The following is a 20,899-nucleotide window of genomic DNA, read 5'->3' as shown; positions in this document are numbered from 1 at the left end:
CCCTGACGTATAAGAGTACTTAAAAGTAGGCATTACTGGATAATCTTGGTCCCTCAAACAAACTGACTGGAGATCGTTCTACTCTCTGGTCTAGTAGCTGACAGGCTGCAGGCTGCCCAGGCCCTGCTAGCTCTCTGGTGGACAGATGGTCATCCCAACTCAGTGGTGCTACCGCAACCGTTATTGCAGCCAGCCACTCTGAGTGAAATATACCCTGGCATATGGGCCAGCATGGCGGGGAGGGTCCTGGCAGAGGGCCTACTGGAGGCCCAGCAGACAGGATAGGGCCCTGTGCTCGTTTGCATGAGAGTGTCCAACTTCACCATGCTGTTGACAACTTACTAAGACAAGAGCTCGCCTCCTTCAGAATGTTATCGTTATAGGTGTTCAGACCTAACTGGGTCATGATGAAGTATATAATAGGACCATTAAGAAGCACAGTTAACTTCAGTACAAATAGAACAGCATTGAAGGTGTTAGAGAAATGTTTTTGTGCCAAGCTAGCACATTTAGTTCCTTGGGAGTTGTGGGAACGTAGGCTTTTGGTTTCCCATTGGTTCTGGGAACAAAGCCATGTTTCCTAAACGTTAAAACTGATCGTTTTTTAAACGTTCTGAGAATGGAAGTGAAAATGTTGCCTGTTCTGGGAACATACATTTTTAAGTTGCTATGAGGTTCTGAGAATGTTTTACTATGGTTCCTTGAAAGTTTTCCTGGGGTTATATTAATGTTTTGAGAGTGGAAATTATAGGTTATTTGAAGATAATTAAATAACGTTATGAGAACATGTTTCAATAAGACTTTTAACAACCCTGCAAGCTTAACTGTTTTGAACTCCAAGCACAGATAGACTTTTATTTCCTTAAGCATTAATCATGCAAACACATTTCTTTTTTATTGTGTCACGGTATCAGTGAGAGTCAAACCTATGTTCTTCTGCTCTCAAGCCATGGAATTAGTCCACTGAGCCACCAGGAAGGAGGTAGCATGCCATCTTTTTTTTTAACTCATACAAAGCTGTTCATTTCAGTCTACTCAAACATACCCCATTTAAAAGGAAACAAGCCCTCATTAAGATCAGGTGTGGCTAAATATTAGCCATGGCCAACACACCTGAACACTCTTAACAAGATAGAGGATAGAGAGAGTTTTGTTGATGCAGAGAACGGAACGTACAGTGTCTTCAGAAAGTATTCACACGGTGAATCACACCCCTTGACTTTTTCCAAATGTTGTTGTGTTACAGCCTGAATTTAAAATGGATTAAATTGAGATTTTGTGTCACTGGCCTACACACAATACCACATAATGTCAAAGTGGAATTATGGCTTTGGACATTTTTACAAATTAATAAAAAATGAAAAGCTGAAATGTCTTGAGTCAAAAAGTATTCAACCCCTTGTAATAGCAGTCTAAATAAATTCAAAAGTATACATTTGCTTAACAAGTCACATAATAAGTTGCATGGACTCACTCCGTGTGCAATAATAGTTGTTTAACATTCTTTTTGAATGACTTCCTCATCTCTGTACCCCACACATACAATTATCTGTAAGGTCATTTCAACACAGATTCAACCACAAAGATTAAGGATGTTTTCCAATGCCTCGCAAAGAAGGGCACCTATTGGTAGATGGGCAAACATTTAAAAAAGCAGACATAGAATATCCATTTGAGAATGGTGAAGTTATTAATTACAATTTGTATGGTGTATCAATACACCCAGTCACTACAAAGATACAGGCATCCTTCCTAACTCAGTTGCTGAAGAGGAAGGAAACCGCTCAGGGATTTCACCATGAGTCAAATGGTGACTTTAAAACAGTTACAGAGTATAATGACTGTGATAGGAGAAAATTGAGGATGGATCAACTACATTGTAGTTACTCCACAATACTAATCTAAATGACATAGTGAAAAAGGAAGTCTGAACAGAATAAAAACATTCCAAAACATGCATCCTGTTTGCAGTAAGGCACTAAAGTAGAACTGCAAAAATGTGGCTAAGAAATTAACTGTCCTGACTACAAAGTGTTATGTTTGGGGCAAATCCAACACAACACATCACTGAGTACCACTCTTAATATTTTCAAGTATGGCGGTGGCTGCATCATGTTATCGGTATGCTTGTCATCGGTAAGGACTAGGGAGTTTTTTAGGATAAAAATAAATGGAATAGAGCTAAGCACAGGTCAATTCCTAGTGGAAAACCTGGTTCAGTCTGCTTTTCAACAGACACTTGGAGACAAATTCACCTTTCAGCAGGACAATAACCTAAAACACATGGCCAAATATACACTGGAATTGTTTACCAATATGACATTGAATGTTCCTGAGTGGCCTAGTTACAGTTTTGACTTAAATTGTCTTGAAAATCTATGTCAGGACTTGAAAATGGCTGTCTAGCTATGATCAACAACCAACTTGACAGAGCTTGAAGAATAAAAAAAATAATAATGTCGAAATATTGTATAATCCAGGTGTGCAAAGCTCTTACTCCCAGCTGTAATCGCTACCAAAGGTGATTCTAACATGTATTGGCTCAAGGATGTGGATCTGGATGTTAATTACATATTTCTGTATTTCATTTTCAATACATTTGCAATCATTTCTAAAAACATGTTTTCACTTTGTCATTATGGGGTATTGTGTGTAGATAGGTGAGAGAAAAAATATACAGTGAACAAAAATATAAAACGCAACGTGCAACAATTTAAAAGATTTTACTGAGTTATAGTTCATATAAGGAAATCAGTCAATTGAAATATATTAAAGATAGGCATCTGTTGGTCACAGATACCTTTAAAAAAATTAGGGGCGTCTGGATCAGACAATCAGTCAGTATCTGGTGTGACCACCATTTGCCTCATGCAGTGCGACACATCTCCTTCGCATAGAGTTGATCAGGCTGTTGTTTCTGGCCAATGGAATGTTGTCCCACTCCTCTTCAATGGCTGTGCGAAGTTACTGGATATTGGTGGGAACTTGAACATGCTGTCGTACACGTCGATCCAGAGCATCCCAAACATGCTCAATGGGTGCCATGTCTGGTGAGTATGCAGGTCATGGGAGAACTGGGACATTTTCTGCTTTCAGGAATAGTGTACTGATCCTTGCGACATGGGACCGTGCATTACCATGCTGAAACATGAGGTGATGGCGGCAGATGAATGGCACGACAATGGGCCTCAGGATCTCGTCACGGTATCGCTGTGCATTCAAATTACCATCGATAAAATGCAATTGTGTTCATTGTCCGTAGCTTATGCCTGCTCATACCATAACCCCACCGCCACTGCACTCTGTTCACAATATTGACAACAGCAAACCGCTCGTCCACACGACGCCATACACGCTGTCTTCCAGCTGCCCGGCACAGTTGAGGTCCTGGGCTGGCGGTTCTGGGCTGGCGTGGTTACACGTGGTCTGCGGTTGTGAGGCCGGTTGGACGTACTGCCAAATTCTCTAAAACGACGATGGTAGATAAATTAACATTAAATTCTCTCGCAACATCTCTGGTGGACATTCCTGCAGTCAGCATACCAATTGCACACTCCCTCAAAACTTGAGACATCTGTGGCATTGTGTTGTGACAAAACTGCACATTCTAGAGTAGCCTTTTATTGTCCCCTGCACAAGGTGCACCTGTGTAATGATCATGCTGTTTAATCAGCTTCTTGATATGTCACACCTGTCAGATGGATGGATTATCATGGCAAAGGAGAAATGCTCACTAACAGGGATGTAAACAAATTTGTGTACAAAATTAGAGAGAAATTAGCTTTTGGTGCATATGGAACATTTCTGTGATCTTTTATTTCAGCTCATGAAACATGTGAACAAACACTTTACATGTTGCGCTTGTATTTTTGTTCAGTATATTTAATCAATTTTTAATTCAGGCTGCAACACAACAAATCTGAAATAAGTCAAGGGGTATGAATACTTTCTGAAAGCACTGTATATGTTTTTAAATAAAATTCTTAGAACATTTTCTGACTGTTACTAAAGTTTTCTTCTGGTTTTTATGGGATATTTTCTTAATGTTCTTGGAACAATGTGAGTACATGACTTTAAATGGAACCATAAGGAAACCTGTAGGAAACGTTATGCTGAAGTATTGAAATTCTCAAAGAAGAATGTTGTTTCTTAAAGTTCTCTGAACAATTTGAGGACATTCCCAATGTCAAACCATTTGGAAAACATTCCTAGAACATTACCAACATTTTTATTAAATGTAACCATGTTTCAACTTTCAGGAGAGATAACTGCTTCTCTTCTAGTTTTTATGAGAAATATTATTGTGATGAAAATTCCAGATTGTCTGCATTATCAAATAACTTTCAACTCAGACACCCATACATACCCCACAAGACATGCCACCAGGGGTCTCTCTTCACAGTCCCCAAGTCCAAAACGAATTCACGGCAACGCACAGTATTATACAGAGCCATGATTGCATGGAACTCCCTTCCATCTCTAATTACTCAGGCAAACAGCAAAATTACCTTTAAAAAACGGATTAAACAACACCTCATGGAACACACACACACACACACACACACACACACACACACACACACACACACACACACACACACACACACACACACACACACACACACACACACACACATACACACACACACACACACACATCATTTTTGTTGTTGTATTGTTTGTATATCGTTGTATTTTAAATGTAAATGACTGTCCTTGTCTATCCGTGTTCTGTTACTTGTCATGTTTTGTGTTTTTTTGTGGACCCTAGGAAGAGTAGCTGATGCTTCTGCAAAAGCTAATGGTTATCCAAAAAAACAAAAAAAAACAGATAGGGTTAGGGCAAGAATAGGGGTTAAGGTTAGGGTATGGACATCCCAAGATCACGGAGAGCACTAACCAAATGAATATACAGAATCATTTCAGTTGAATCACTCATTCTGAATACTTCCTTTGGAATGCATGGGGGTTTGGGCTCTCACAGCAAACCAGAGTAGTAGATGAGCCTAGCAACAGCAGTTCTCCGCCAATAGCAGCGCGATAAAGAGCTGGGAGGGGTTTGGTGCGCGGTCCTCATTCATCACTCACCGAGCTCTGCGCGCGCCGGGGCAGGCCTGAGTCACAAACTCTTCTTCAATGTTTCTAGTGTAAGTTGTCTAGGGAGGAAATAAACCAGGTAATGTTTTACATGAGAAAAAAAGTACAATCATTTGCATATCATAGAATTCAGTATTTATTAAAGATTCACTCTCTTAAAACGTTTCTAAACATTTGAACATGTAGGCTAATTGGCAGATGTATCATACTACAGAACTACTTAGTGGGTGGCAAATTTATATGTTGCAAAACTGTCAGGATTATTTTGGGGGGGTAAATAGATGTTTGGCTCCGCCTTGTAAGGCGACAGGAAGCGCCTCCACTACCAAGTGATTTGCCAGTTTTAAGAAAAGTGAAGTAAGGCCGAAGTTAAATCGAAGGATTTGATCGAAGACATCCGCAAGTTTAGTGTGAAATCTATGTGCGACCTACCTCGAATGTGGTTTGATACTAAAGAACCAAGTGAAAAACATGTTTTCGTTCATGCACTAAATGTAGCAGTATAGCCAGTTAACGAAAACATCAAGAAACGTGGTAAGTAGCTTATTAGATCCAATTTAGTTAAAATACTGTTCACATCATCTTGTAAATACGTTTAAAAACCAGATGTCGCCAGTTGCAATGTATTCCAGCTAGTTTGGGGGAACTAGTGTCAGATCATAGGCCTGACCACACAAGTTCTGCACAACTTGCTGCATGGATTTCCTATTGCCTCTACAAATGTTTGCCATGCGAAAGAGAAGTGTTGAACCATGTTTTAACATCCAATATTTTTTGGCACGTCATAAACTGCGTTTAAGAGGTATTGTGGCATATCGATTCTGTGTTTACTGATTTTAATTAACAAAAAAGGAGTTATGGACGATTCACACGTTTCGGGGGGGGGGGGGGGGGGCTTTCGTTTTCCTGCCTTATGCCACAAGTTCTGTCCAATATTTTGCTAGCGTTACCAAATTTTGCTTGCTTAGAAGCTTATTTTGGTGATAAAATACTAGGACAACTACATATTACAGGTTGGTTATTACCATTGTATATGGACATAGGTAAATTAACAATGAAAGTTGTCCAACCTTTTGTTTTCTTGGGTAGAATATGGAGCCACATAAGGAAATATTTCAGATGTATTTGATGTACCATTGTTTGGACCATTTTAAATATAGAAAAAATACCAATTTGTTATATGTCCCTTCCTGGCATGTTGTTGATAATATACACCTGTCAACCAGGAGACTACCCATTGTATACTTGCTGGCTCTAGGAGTAGCTAAGGATGGCAACTTGGTAAAAACATTTAGGACTGGTTTCCCGGACCCAGATTAAGCCTAGACATTATATATGGAGAATCTCTATTGAAATAGTGTTTTAGTCCAGGACAAGGCTTAGTCATTGTCTGGGAAACTGGACCCCGTTTTACTACACACAAGGGAATTACCTTTGTTTGCAACAGAAGTTAAACAATTGCATACACCCAAATATTAGTCGTTTTACGGTAATTATATGGTGACTTACTCTTCTAGCATTTAGCATTCTTCCTTTCTTGTTTACATACTTTGTGCATACCAGGCAATGTACAGTATGCCGACTTATTGATCACAAGTTAATTTAGTTCTGCAGGCAGTATGGAATACATAGCGTCATGATAGTGGCATCATTCAGTCGTATGTCTGTCTCCGAGGCATGTCTTTTCACTCACCCTCACCCAGGGAGCCTGAGCAGTGTGGTTGAGGACAGGAATGTCTTGTTGACTGAACTCTTGTCTCATTGGATATCAGGTCAGATTCCAAACCCAGTCTCACACACTAGTGGTGCGCGGGTCAGCTGTTTGTTCACCCATCCGCAGCCGCCCGACTATAAGTGATCAAGTGAAAATCTGAGCCTGCACACAACCCTAACCCGCAAATATAGAAAATGCACTGTAGGTTACAGTCAAATTTGGCAGAACGATTTTTTGACAGTGTGTGCAACTTGTCTATATTTAGATACAGCTTCTCCGTTGTCATTATGTTATGTGTTGCCCTAGAATACTTAATAAACCCTTGAGCAACAGAATACTGTATTTAAAAAAAAATCTTTATTTAACTAGGCTAGTCAGTTAAGAACAAATTGTTATTTATAATGACGGTCTACACCGGCCAAATCCAGACGACGCTGGGCCAGTTGTGCCCCGCCCTATGGGACTCCCAATCACGGCCGGTTGTGATACAGCCTGGAATAGATCGCTAGAATGAATGGTTCGATCTAGTTGACGTCTGTAGAGTTTTCTGTCTTCTTTCGCGGAGCAAAGACATTTAGGGACTGGGGAGAAAATACAATAAAGATTTTCTGTGCAAACTGTCGGTTTGACTTGTTGTAAGGGAACAACGTGTTTCTGATGAGATTTCAGTTCGGCTTGGATGCATATTTTATGTGGTTGAAGTACTATCAGCTTTTATGATGAAGACAGCATCTCCACAGATGGCATCTAACTGAGCATTGCATTCTCTGAAGATGCAGAAAGAAATTAACCATAAATCTCCACTGCTGTTCCCAAGTCCAAATTTTGCCTACATTTTACTACAAGAAATGCTTAATTCTACAGGAGTTATTATTAAGGCAATGTGAGAGGTTATAGACCTACAGTCAGTGTCCAGATTTCAGTTTCCACTTAACCCATCTAAACAGTAGGCTACAGTTCCCTTGACGTGCCATAGGCCTAGTTCATGTCCTGTCTTGTGACTGTTGAATTTGTATAGCGCCTCACAATCATCAAACATAACATAGCCAGCACTGCTATCATCCTCTTACCACTTCACCAAATATTTTCTCAACATTACTTTTCTGGCACTCCCTTTTTCTTTATTTTCAACTCTCCTTTTGCTGCTTTTGTCTTATTGAGTTAAACTTTGACAATTATCTTTTTGCCTCTGTGGATTTATGTTAACTTTTTCTGCCCCTTCCCAAAAGCATTATTTGGTGTAGGCAATTTGGTGTGTTTACAATTAAGCCACAAAGTTTAGGCTTATGCACTATTACCAGATAGCCTAAAATAATGAAAGAAAAACCTCAATGTAGCCTATATGAATTGCACAAGAATTATACATTTGTGGATTTAAGGTATTGTTTCTCTTTATTCAACCCTTCAGCCACACAATAATGACCCTAAACCCGTCCACGAGTTATGAGTCAACCCGCGCATCACTAACACACACAATCTTTCTGACAGCCTCTTCCACTCTGGAATGCAGAGGTTACCCCAGCTAATGAGGTCCAGTGCTCTAGAAGGTGAAAGGTTGTTGGAGGGGTAATGAGCTGGACCTAAGACAGGTGGACCTCTATTTTGGAAAGCACGTGGCAGGGAGGGGACAGTGTCTTACTGTAGAAGGACATTGTAGTCATACCGTACCTATTTTCTCTTTCTGTCTGCCAGCCAGGCCATGGCCCAGGGCAGTGAGGTCCAGTACGAGCCGGTGGCAGAGATCGGAGGTGGTGCGTACGGGACGGTGTACAAAGCTCGGGACCTGGAGAGCGGGCAGTTTGTAGCTCTGAAGAGCGTTCGCGTCCAGACGGACCAAGATGGCCTCCCCATCTCCACAGTCAGAGAGGTGGCCCTGCTGAAGAGACTGGAGCAGTTTGACCATCCCAACGTGGTCAAGTTAGAACACATTCATTCATTGAACCTGTATTTAGAGTGATAGTTCACGCCAAAATCAAAGATTGTCAAATGTTTTCAGGCCAGGAAAGAGGTCTAGTTTGCAGATGAGTTCACGTTCCATGCAACTTTTGTGTAGATCTAGGTATAATCCTCAACCCCATTTGGAATGTAAAGAGACTTCTTTTGAGGTCTGAAAGCCAACACACCTACACACTAATAGGCCTATGAAGACCGATAAACACACATACTGGTTACATACTCTTGCTTTCAAAAGTCAGTAGATTCATGTACATTTTGGGGTAGGTGCAACATAAGAAAAAACTATTCTAAGTGTTTGAGTGAAAAAGTTTTAACTGGTGTCTCCAAGTGGCCACACCTCTCCAAACTGTGCACAGTTCCTTAGTCATTTCAATGCAAGAGCCTATAAGGAGTTTTTTTTATAGCTCTCCTAGCTTTGCCATGGAGGAACTGAGGCAAGCACACTATTTGTTTGGAACACAGTCCTGCGTCCCCACCATCACACTCTTTATGCAATCCAAAATCGTTCTATTATAATTTGCAATCTGGGTCAGCTGGGCATCATTTGAAAGCTAGTCATTTTGGCAAGAAGCTAAGTTATAAAATACGATCTTAGGCTTTCAAAAGGCACTTCAGACAAACAAATTGTAATTTTGGTGCGCGTAGAATGGAGTCATGAGTGCATTCAAGTGTGGGTTCTGAGGCAAATTTTCTTCACAATACGATAAACAGGTTCATTCATTTTAGGACGACCCAGGGTATGACAAGTCATTCTTGTAACTGTACATCGGAAATGTTGATACTGTAAAGCGATCATAAACATTGATGCTGTAAATTACATGAGTTTTCAAATATGGAAATGTGAAGTGCACATTTGGACTGTGTGGTTTGCTTGTATGACAAAGCAGAATTTATTATAATCATGTCTCATTTTTCAGAACACATCGACGCCTATCGATTTGTAGCATTGTAGATTTGTAGACAACAAAAAATGTGCAAAAGTAGCCCAATTAGCATGAGGGATAGGAGCTAATTTTTGTTGCGATTGGTACACACGTTTAGAACGGTTGTCAGTTGAATACCATACAGCACTGTAAAGTGAAGAGCCTGGGCTCTGACGTCATATATAGTATGTTACTGTACAGCTACAGGGTTCCAATTTAGGTGCTTATCAGTGACCAAATCTGCCATTTTCAACCTGTATATGGTATGATGGGCTGCAAGTGGAAAGGGCTACCCTTTTAGGATTGATAATTATACAGTGTCACACCAGGATTAACTGACAAAACCACAGTCTCACTTTCAACAAGCAAATTGTTGCAGTAAAAAGTGAATGAATGGGCCTCCCAAGTGGCGTAGCGGTCTATGACACTGCATTGCCTGAGGTGTCACTACAGACCTGGGTTCGATCCTAGGCTGTGTTGCAGCCGGCCGCGACCGGGGGAGATCCATGAGGAGGTGCACAATTGGCCCAGCGTTAGGGGAGGGTTTGGCCGGCCGGGATGTCCTTGTCCCATCACGCTCCAGCGACTCGTGGGGGGCCGGGCGAATGCACGCTGACACGGTTGCAAGCGTTACGGTGTTTCCTCCGACACATTGGTGCAGCTGGCTTCTGGGTTAAGTGAGCAGTGTGTCAAGAAGCAGTGCGGCTTGGCAGGGTCATCTTTTGGAGGACGCATGGCTCTCGACCTTCGCCTCTCCCGAGTCTGTACGGGAGTTGCAGCGGTGGGACAATACTGTAACTACTAATTGGATATCATGAAAAAGAGAAAAAAAAAAGTACATTAAAAAGGGAATGAATGCCATAAAGTAATCAACACACCCATACACGTAAATTGTTCCTCTCCACCAATAGCGCCTTTGAACTGCATAAACATGCACAAACACATTAACACAGACACAAACGCTCTCAATCACACAGTCAGTGTTGGTTTTGTTGTGACTTGTAGCCTGAGACTTCAGTTTTGACCTGATCACCTGTATCTCTACAACCCTCCGCCCATATAGCCACAGAACTGGGTAATGCTTAAAGACTGACTGGTATGTTTTGATAAGCAGGTTCTATAAATGTTATTAGCTAGCGATGGACTCACCATGGCATGCCTCTCATTCAGATTATGATGAATGACCATAAACTTGTCTGTGACTGTGTATTAAGAGCAATCCCACACATGGTATGTGTGCTGCTGTCAGGTGCTTGCATTTAACCTGCTCCACAGTAATGACTAATCTCTGAGAAGGCATGGCAGCCGAAATGTTACCTGAACTGTAGTGCAGGTTAAATTAAAGCCCTTGAGAGCAGCACATACAATGGGCTTTCTCTCTATTGAGTGTTGTGGATGGCCCAGCACTAGTGTGAAAGTTAGGGATGTGTGCATACCACTCACACACTGTATGTGTACACTGGCTCATGGATGTGTGTGTGTTCTGTGTTTGTGTGTACATCAGGCTCATGGACGTATGTGCCACCCTGAGGACGGATCAGGAGACTAAAGTCACCCTGGTGTTTGAGCACGTGGACCAGGACCTTAAGACCTACCTAGAGAAGGCCCCTGCCCCAGGACTGCCCCCCAGCCGCATCCAAGTAAGAAGCCCCCTCAGTTCCCCGTAAACCATGTAAAATATAGCCTATTAGGTTATATTTTACATGGTTTACGGGGACCTAATAGGTTATATTTTACATGGTTTACGGGGACCTAATAGGTTATATTTTACATGGTTTACGGGGACCTATAACCTATTAGGTCCCCGTAAAACCATGTTAAATACACTACATGACCAAAAGGAAAGGGCCTTCCCCAAACTAGAAAGTTGGAAGCACAGAATTTTCTAGAATGTCATTGTATGCTGTAGCGTTAAGATTTACCTTTACTGGAACTAAGGGGCCTTGCCCGAACCATGAAAAACAGACCCAGTCCATTATTCCTCCTCCACCAAACTTTACAGTTGGCACTATGCATTCGGGCAGGTAGCATTCTCCTGGCATCCGCCAAACCCAAATTTGTCCGTCGGACTGCCAGATGGTGAAGCGTGGTTCATCACTCCAGAGAACGTGTTTCCACTGCTCCAGAGTCCAATGGTGGCGAGCTTTACACCACTCCAGCCGACGCTTGGCATTGCGCATGGTGATCTTAGGCTTTTGTGCGGCTGCTTGGCCATGGAAACCCATTTCATGAAGTTCCCGATGAACATTTATTGTACTGATGTTGCTTCCAGAGGCAGTTGGAACTCGGTAGTAAATGTTGCAACCAAGGATATGTTTTTTTACGCGCTACGCACTTCATCACTCACCGGTCCCGTTTGGTGAGCTTGTGTAGCCTTCCACTGCTCCTGGACGTTTCCACTTTAAAATAACAGCACTTACAGTTGACCTGGGCAGAAATTTGATGAACTGACTTGTTGGAAAGGTATGCCAAGTTGGAAGTCACTGGGCTTTTCAGTAAGGCCATTGTACTGCCAATGTTTGTCAATGGAGATTGCAGGGCTGTGTGCTCGATTTTATACACCTGTCAGCAACGGGTGTGGCTGAAATAGTGGAATCCACTATTTTGAAGAGGTGTCCACATACTTTTGTATATATAGTGTATAACATATTAGGTCATGTAAACCATGTTAAAGAGGTAGTCCACCCAAAACTATACACTTGCATGATCTTCCACCTACTTTGGCTGTAGTCAGTTGACCAAGACTGTCCCTGCTCTTTGCCTCCACACACCTGCAGTGTTTGGTGATCAGAAGGGTTTGGATAGCAGTACTAAACCTCCAATAGTTGAAGTAGAACTTCCGCCACATTGCTTTTACTATGGAGTCTACCGAAGCGGTGGGGTCTAGGGGACAGGGCCAGGGACTGAAATGGAACCAGGCCTAGGGCTGTACAGTGACCATTTTACCGACAGTCACGAGTCATGACCGCTGTCAAATTCCAATTCACGTTAACTAGGCTTCTCCAAGCTCTGATGCTGCTGATGGTCATTAGTAGCCTACCAAACTTGCTAACTGCCTGGAACTCAGCACTCTATTGTTCCTTTAATCACTCTGACATCAATGAAAATGTGGTCGAAAATCAAATCAAACACTTTGAGAGCCCATGAGCCTATATTGTGCAATGTTTCTATAGGCTATGGAAATGCGTGCGAAACGAGTTTTGATGGCCTTTATTAAAATTAGGAGGATCCCATCAGCTTTCTATGGGCTCGGCCTACTATATTTATTTCTCAACTTTCCTAATATTAAGCACATTGCTTTACTTTAAAACAGGAGTATAGCCTATCTGGCTGGCATGAAAACGAACCACAGGAAAAGCGTCCTCCATTTGCTATTTAAGTGCATAGATGACATGTATTTTTTCCCGCTGCCCTTGTTCCGAGACAGGTACATGATAATGGTAAACAAATTTCACACATATATTATTTAGTATATGTAAAGAAAATATTTAATCAACAATAGGCTAATATTGTCACTCAACAGACTATCACTTGTGAATGATGCCCAGCTTGTGTGCTGTAAGGCAAAAAATGGGGCATGCCTTTTTTTGCGACTTTTTCAAACCATAGTCCCACACTTCATGTAGCCTAGCCCATAGGCCTGTATGTTTTGATAAGGTTTGTATCACAACTAAAGTGGCCAAATAACTACTTAAAACTAAGCACATTAATCCACTTTACAACCAGTGTAGAATCTAACTGGCATACGTAGGCGGCGGCGGGTGAGTTTCAAGTTTCGGGAAGAACATTTTTATCATAAAAATGCACCTTTATAATAAAGCATTCCATGCATAATCGCATTTGCGATCACTTTTGATAATGGTGTTTTCCCGCTAATTGATGGAATTTTGGAACATAGCCTACTGCCGTGTTCGCAAAGAAGAAATAGCCTATTAGTTTATCAACATTTTAAGATGAACGTTCTGATCTGTTGCATCAGCCTCATTGCTTTGAAAAGTTTTTTGATGTGAGTGGTTGTATTAATTTGGGATCAATTGCATCCCAGAACTGTCCCAGACTATGTTTGGAATATGTATTTCTCGCACAGAAGGACAAGCTGATCAATAGAATAGGTCAACCTTTGTACTATGGGGGTTAGTAGATTGACATAGGCTAGTGGTTTTGCTGTTCGTTAGGCCTACTCATCTTGTTGGCTGACGAAAGGGAAATGTGAACAGTTCTTCTAACATCTCGGAATTTGATAAGAAGGAAGCGTGCAGTTGCATCCCTGATGTATGTCTTCACTTGCCTACTTCGGAGCTGAGATAGATGCCTGTGAGAAGAACCCGATCACGTGACAGGCATTGGCTAATTATAATTGCGATATCAGAGAGAGCCATTTATTTGAGTGAGAGGTGCTTCGGAACACTCAGCCGGGAGAAGGGAATAAAAATTATTATATTCAGCCCAAGGGCACAACGGCCACTGGTCGCAAAAGGCATGGATTTTTTAGGGGTCATTACAGCCACACTAGGGGGATGCCGCCAGGAAATTCGAGGCATTGTCAAGTGCTTTTCAAATTGTGAAAGATCGACTGATGAAGTGTGTGCAGCCTGTGCAAGAAAAAAAAGCAGAGCTCATGCCTTTCATGAAACTTTTTTCAAATCATCATAAAATGCAGCCAACAAAAGTTGCATAAATAACTCTAAATTTAGCATATAGGGGGACCTGTTTCTTAACTGCTCAACACAGAATAGCTTCATGTGGCACTCCCTCAGAAATTGTTTGGAGAAAACATCCTTTCTATCTTATTCAGCAATATTCAATTGTATTCTTCATACTGTAAAATAATGCAACGGAATTCTAAGCAAATCTTGTCTGCTAAATGAACTAGTGTAGCCCACAGCCATAGGGCTCCTGAGTGGCGCAGCGGTCTAAGGCACTGCATCTCAGTGCTAGAGGCATCACTACAGACACCCTGGTTCAAACCAGGCTGTATCACAACCGGCCGTGATTGGGAGTCCCATCCATAGGGCGGCGCACAATTGGCCCAGCGTTGTCTGGGTTTGGCCGGTGTAGGCCGTCATTGTAAATAAGAACTTGTTCTTAACTGACTTGCCTAGTTAAATAAAAAAATTGGCATAGCCAGATCAGGGCCTAACATAAGGACAACTCAGAGTATGCTATTCTGTTCTTCTGAAATAGACTACATTTTCTTCATATCATGTTTCTTTAGACCCGTCTAAAATATGTAATGGATTTATTGTGATGGTGTAGGCTATATTACATGGATTTATTTGACTTTTTAAAATGTAGATGTTCCAAAGGTCTGCATCAGTGGCTGGTACGCTATGCGTGGAAGCTAGGAGATGCTAAATGTGTTTGTTATTTAACAGTCAGTTACCATGAGACCGGCAGTTATTTGCTTGACAATCACCGGCTGACAGAATTTCATGACCGCCACAGCCCTAACCAGGCCTGTTTGCACACAGGACCAGCTGTACAGTCAGTATAGGTTTCCCTCTCATTCTACCTGGCTGGATGTGATGGAAGACCGTTGAGTGGGTCGAGCATGGTACGCAGGTTAAATGTGTCCCCCTGTGTGTGTTAGGACCTGATGCGTCAGTTGCTGTGTGGCCTGGCGTTCCTCCACTCGAACCGCGTGGTGCACCGGGACCTGAAGCCAGAGAACATCCTGGTCACCAGCCGTGGTCAGGTGAAGCTGGCCGACTTTGGACTGGCAAGGATCTACAGCTACCACATGGCCCTCACTCCTGTGGTAGGAAGACACACACTATGGTTGAGGATTGAAGGGGTCTCGGTGCATTCACCATAATGCTTACTTATGCTTTACACTTGGTATAAATATTCATATGCATTCATACTTCTCTCTCATCCTACTCATATCAGATGAAATGCATTTTTTTTTCTCGGGGCATCTCTTGGAACTGTGGGGGGGGGTCTTGGAGGGCTGGCGGCCCTCCAGATGACTAATGTGCTGATGGATCGCTGGTTCGGGTCCCCGTTTTTGACCTTGTGGGAGATCTGTCGACGTGCCCTTGAGCAGGGCATTGACCCTGATTGCTTCTTTCTGTGTGTCGCTCTGGATGGGAGTCTGTTAGATGACTAATGTGATGTAGTTGTTGAGCGGCTTCACTGCAAGTATATTGTATGTTTTTAAATATTCAATAACAAAAATTAATTTGTCACATGCCGAATACAAGAGGTGTAGACTTTACCGTGAAATGCTTACTTATGAGCCCTTTCCCAACAATGCAGAGTTAGACAGTATTTTGGTGTGTGCAAAAAATAAAAGGATATAATAGCACAAAAAATAACGAGGCTATATACAAAGAGTATAAGTACTGATTCAATGTGCAGGGGAGGTAGTTGTGGTAATCTGTACATGTAGGTAGGGGTAAAAGTGACTAGGCAATAAGGATAGACAAACAGGATGAATCCCTGAACAAATTCCAGTCTTTGCTAGCGAAACAGTCCTGTAGCTTAGCATCCGTTTCATCGCACCACTTCCGTATTGAGCGCGTCACTGGTACTTCCTGTTTGAGTTTTTGCTTTTAAGCAGGAATCAGGAGGATAGACTTATGGTCAGATTTGCCTAATTGCACAGGTGACATGCTGGTAGAAATTTGGTATGGCGGATTTCAGTTTTCATGCATTTAAAATTAATATGCATTCATAATACTACCAACTGCCCCCCTTGATGTCTCTCTCCTCCACGACTCTCAGGTGGTGACTCTGTGGTACAGGCCTCCTGAGGTCTTGCTCCAGTCCACCTATGCCACGCCTGTGGACATCTGGAGCACGGGCTGCATCTTTGCTGAGATGTTCCGACGCAAGTGAGTGGTCAGGGCTTGTGAAGGCTTATTTGATGTACTGGGAAATACCTGCATTTATCTTTTGAGACTCTTAATCTAATGTACAATAAGTGTTCAAAACATTAAGAACACCTTCCTAATATTGAGTTGAACCCCCCCTTTGACCTCAGAACAGACTCAATTGGTCGGAGCATGGAGCGTGTCGAAAGCGTTCCACAGGGATGCTGGTCCATGTTGACTCCAATGCGTCCCAGTTATATCAAATTGGCTGGATGTCATTGGGGTGGTGGACCATGCTTGATACACACAGGAAACTGTTGAGTGTGAAAAACCCAGCAGCGTTACAGTTATTGACACAAACCGGTGTGCCTGGCACCTACTACCAAAGGCACTTAAATCTTTTGTCTTGCCCATTCACCCGAAGAATGGCGAACATGCACAATCCATGTCTCAATTGTTTAACCTGTCTCCTCCCCCTCATCTACACTGATTTGAAGTAGATTTAACAAGTGACATCAATAGGGATCATAGCTTTCACCTGGTCAGTCTGTCATGGAAAGAGCAGGTGTTCTTAATGTTTAGTACACTCAGTGTATATGTAAGTAGCTATATACACATCCGATATTTATATTTTGTTTGTAGTTGACATTTTTATACTATTTTTAATTGTTTTACCCCTTTTTCTCCCCAATTTCGTGGTATCCAATTGGTAGTTAGTCTTGTCCCGTCGCTACAACTTCCGTACGGAGAGGCGAAGGTTGAGAGCCGTGCGTCCTCCGAAACAACCCAGCCAATCCACACTGCTTCTTGACACAATGCCCACTTAACCAGGAAGCCAGCCGCACCAATTGTGTCGGAGGAAACACTGTACACCTGGCGACCGTGTCAGCGTGCATTGCGCCCAGCTCGCCACAGGAGTCGCTAGTGCGCGTTGGGACAAGAACATCCCTGCCGGCCAAACCCTCCCCTAACCAGGACGACGCTAGGCAAATTGTGCGCCGCCTCATCGATCTCCCGGTCGCGGCCAGCTGTGACAGAGCCTGGACTTGAACCAGGATCCCTCATGGCTAATCAAATCAAATTGTATTTGTCACATGCGCCGAATACAACAGGTGTAGACCTTACAGTTAAACGCTTACTTAAAAGCCCTTAACCAACAATGCTTGATTAGAAAATAAAAGTAACATAATTAAACAGCAGCAGTAAAATAATACGCGAGGCTATATAAAGAGGGTACCAGTCCAGAGTCAATGTACGGTTACTGGCCCAACGCTCTAACCACTAGGGTACCCACCACCCCTTACCTGCAGCCCTTTTGTCCAGGTGGGAAAGGGCAGTGTTGAGTGCAATAGGGATTGCATCATCTGTGGATCTGTTGGTGCGGTATACAAATTGGAGTGGGTCTAGAGTTTCTGGGATAATGGTGTTGTGAGCATGACCAGCCTTTCAAAGCACTTCATGGCTACAGACGTGAGTGCTACGGGTCGGTAGTAATTTAGGCAGGTTACCTTCGCTTTCTTGGGCACAGGGACTATAGGTGGTGTAGTACGATTCGATCTTAGTCCTGTATTGACACTTTGCCTGCTTGATGGTTCGTCGGAGGTCATAGCGGGATTTCTTAGGCTTCCGGGTTAGAGTCCCGCTCATTGAAAGCGGCAGCTCTAGCCTTTAGCTCAGTGCGGATGTTGCCTGTAATCCATGGCTTCTGGTTGGGGTATGAACGTAGGGTCACTGTGAGGATGACGTCAGATGCACTTATTGATGAAGCCAGTGACTGTTGTGGTGTACTCCTCAATGCCATCAGAAGAATTCCGGAACACATTCCAGTCTGTGCTAGTAAAACAGTCCTGTAGTTTATAGTCTGCTTCATCTGACCACTTTCTTATTGACCGAGTCACTGGTGCTTCCTGCTTTAGTTTGTGCTTGACAGCAGAAATCAGGAGGATAGAATTATGGTCAGATTTGTCAAATGAAGGGAGAGCTTTGTACGCGTCTCTGCGTGTGGAGTAAAGGTGGTCTAGCACTGCGCCACTCGGGAGTCCCTTAATCTGATATTCTAACAAGATTCCCATTGGATTAATCGATAATATTCCACCTAGCAAAGTTAACACTCATGGCCAGATTACCGAACAGGCACCCAGAGCACATGCCCCGGGGCCCCCAGATAGCATATGATAGCAAAAATGTGTAGAATTGCAGGAAATTGGACCAATTCTACACATTTTTGCTATCATATGCTATCTGGGGGCCCGTTGGAGATCGGGGGCCCTAGATGCTATGCCATGGTTGGCCTTAGTTTGAAGATGTAATCCGGAAACGGGTGTTTTCTCCATCTCTTTAGCTATCATACTCTAATTCCACTGATTTCAAACTCTATCCTCCAGAAAGTGGAGATCAACACTTATGCAGCTCCACTACATGATACATTTAAAAAAAAGCTATAATCGACAGGATTACCAACACAGACTGACCAGCTCAATTAGACAGAAGCCTTCTATATGGCAGACCAATCTGAATTCCTCTCTCGGCATGTCCAGCCCACTCATTATCTCAGCCAATCATAGTTAGTGGGAAGGTTGCTGTCTTTTTCTGTGGCTTAACCAACTAGGCTCGTAATTTAACAATTGTATTCGTATTAACAAATGGCATACAAGTTTGTTATTAAGGCACATGAAAGTTCACGTGTTCCAGAAGGCATTTCTGCCAAAAACACATTTAGATGTTTTTTTAAAAATACGTTTTTGTTCAAATGGCTCTCCTGTGAAGTAGTGACCCACGTCATATGCCTAGTTTCCTGAAACGAGTCACATATGGAGCAAGACAAATCCAATTTGTTTCTGGATGTTGTGTGACCGAGCACTCATTTCTGTGATTATGCTGCCACCATGTAGTCAAATGGCAGTATAGCAGACTACTGCTGTGGCACTCAGGGATTCTTCTCTTATCATTATGGCCCCACACTAACGACCAGGCCACACCAGTCTACACAGAAGGGTCAGGCCCTGTAAGCCAGGCCCTGTAATCTCCCACAGACATGGCCATAGGTCGGAACAATAAAATGGGGGCATTTGGGGGCATATAGACAGACGGTACTGCTTGTTTCACAGCTGGGGAAATTGGCCAACAGCACTTTAACCCAAATCCAAACTCTCTCATGTAGACCATTGTTCTGTGGAGACTCTGAAGTGGACCAACTGGGAAAGATATTCAAGTGAGTATGGGCTGGAATCTCCTTGGTTGTATCCCAAATGGCACCCTATATAGTGCACTTCTTTTGACAAGTGCCATTTGGGACGTAACCCTCTTGTCACTTTGGATCAGTCTTCTGTCAATTCTTTCTGAAACTCTTGTCTGACTGGCTGGCTTGAACCTTCCTGTCTGCCATTCCAGTGTGATTGGCCTGCCACCTGAGGAGGAGTGGCCTGCTGATGTCACCCTCTCACGACACAACTTCAGTCCTATCAGCCCCCGCCCAATCACCGACTACGCTCCAGAGATCAATAAACAGGGGACAGAGTTGCTGCTGGTGAGACTTCTTGGTTTTCTAACCAGCTGTGGGGGGTATTCGGTTTGGTGAAAATAAACGTTTTGGTAGCGTTTAAATGCAGAATTGTATAAGCCGGTCCAGGATCCACATGGGTTAGTGTGAATTCTGGCCAAAAGTGTATTTTTTTTATTAACCAGACCAATGCTTGTAAAAGCTATGATTAACGAAATAAAGTTATGACGGTATACAAGATAGGACAAACCCTACTTGTAATTGTCTTACTTGATTCACATTTGTAAACTCAAGTGTTCTGTTTTTCCTACAGAAAATGCTAACTTTTGACCCTCTAAGAAGAATCTCTGCCCTGAATGCTCTAGAACATCCTTACTTCCAGGAGAATGAGGAGGAAGTGACAAATGGTTGAAATGCAGTTAATGACATTTGTGTAATTGTCATTCAGTGCATTTCAGGCCAGGTTCCTGTTGTGGGTCCTTTTTTTATCTTACTACACACCCAGTGGACCACCTGGAGAATGTAAGGAGAGAAGTGGGGTTTTAGGACCAATATGGATATGAACCTGAAGAGGGATTGACTCGTTCATTCCCCAAGTGAAATGTGCACCCATACATGCAACACGGAATAACTGTCCTGAGTCATTATTATAGCTTAATGTATTTTTGTAAATTCACACATGAACACAGTAGCTAAGTGGCATTTGTTGAACAGGTTTACAGGCCAAATGTATTTTTCTGTACCAAGCATCCCTCCCAATGTATCAGTGTTGCAAAGACTAATAAAGCTGCTCCAATCAACTAACAGGCATTTCTAACTGTACATTTTATATTCAATGTTAATGGAAAATGCATTTTCTATCCCTTGTTTTCAATTTCTAGGTTAATTCAGTGTG

At 42.6% G+C, this 20,899-nt stretch overlaps 1 protein-coding gene across 3 annotated transcripts; it reads left to right on the top strand.

Annotated features, from left to right (window-relative positions):
* Positions 1-5,062: 5,062 nt before the first annotated feature.
* Positions 5,063-20,808, top strand: LOC106583286 (cyclin-dependent kinase 4). Of its 3 annotated transcripts, none has more exons than XM_014167263.3 (8): positions 5,066-5,147; positions 8,504-8,728; positions 11,195-11,330; positions 15,281-15,448; positions 16,417-16,526; positions 19,666-19,716; positions 19,896-20,031; positions 20,318-20,808. In XM_014167263.3, the coding sequence occupies exons 1-8, from the start codon at positions 5,137-5,139 to the stop codon at positions 20,414-20,416; spliced, it is 936 nt and encodes a 311-aa protein (XP_014022738.1). In that variant the 5' UTR covers positions 5,066-5,136; the 3' UTR covers positions 20,417-20,808. The 3 variants fall into 3 exon arrangements, with proteins under 3 accessions (XP_014022740.1, XP_014022738.1, XP_014022739.1); XM_014167264.3 differs by lacking the exon at positions 5,066-5,147 and adding an exon at positions 5,387-5,631; XM_014167265.3 differs by lacking the exon at positions 15,281-15,448 and having other exon boundaries at positions 5,063-5,147.
* Positions 20,809-20,899: the final 91 nt, after the last annotated feature.

The sequence above is a fragment of the Salmo salar genome, chromosome 22 (assembly GCF_965601325.2).
Source record: "Salmo salar chromosome 22, fSalSal1, whole genome shotgun sequence".
NCBI classification, from domain to species: Eukaryota; Metazoa; Chordata; class Actinopteri; order Salmoniformes; family Salmonidae; genus Salmo; species Salmo salar.
This window is presented reverse-complemented; position numbering and strand designations above follow the sequence as displayed.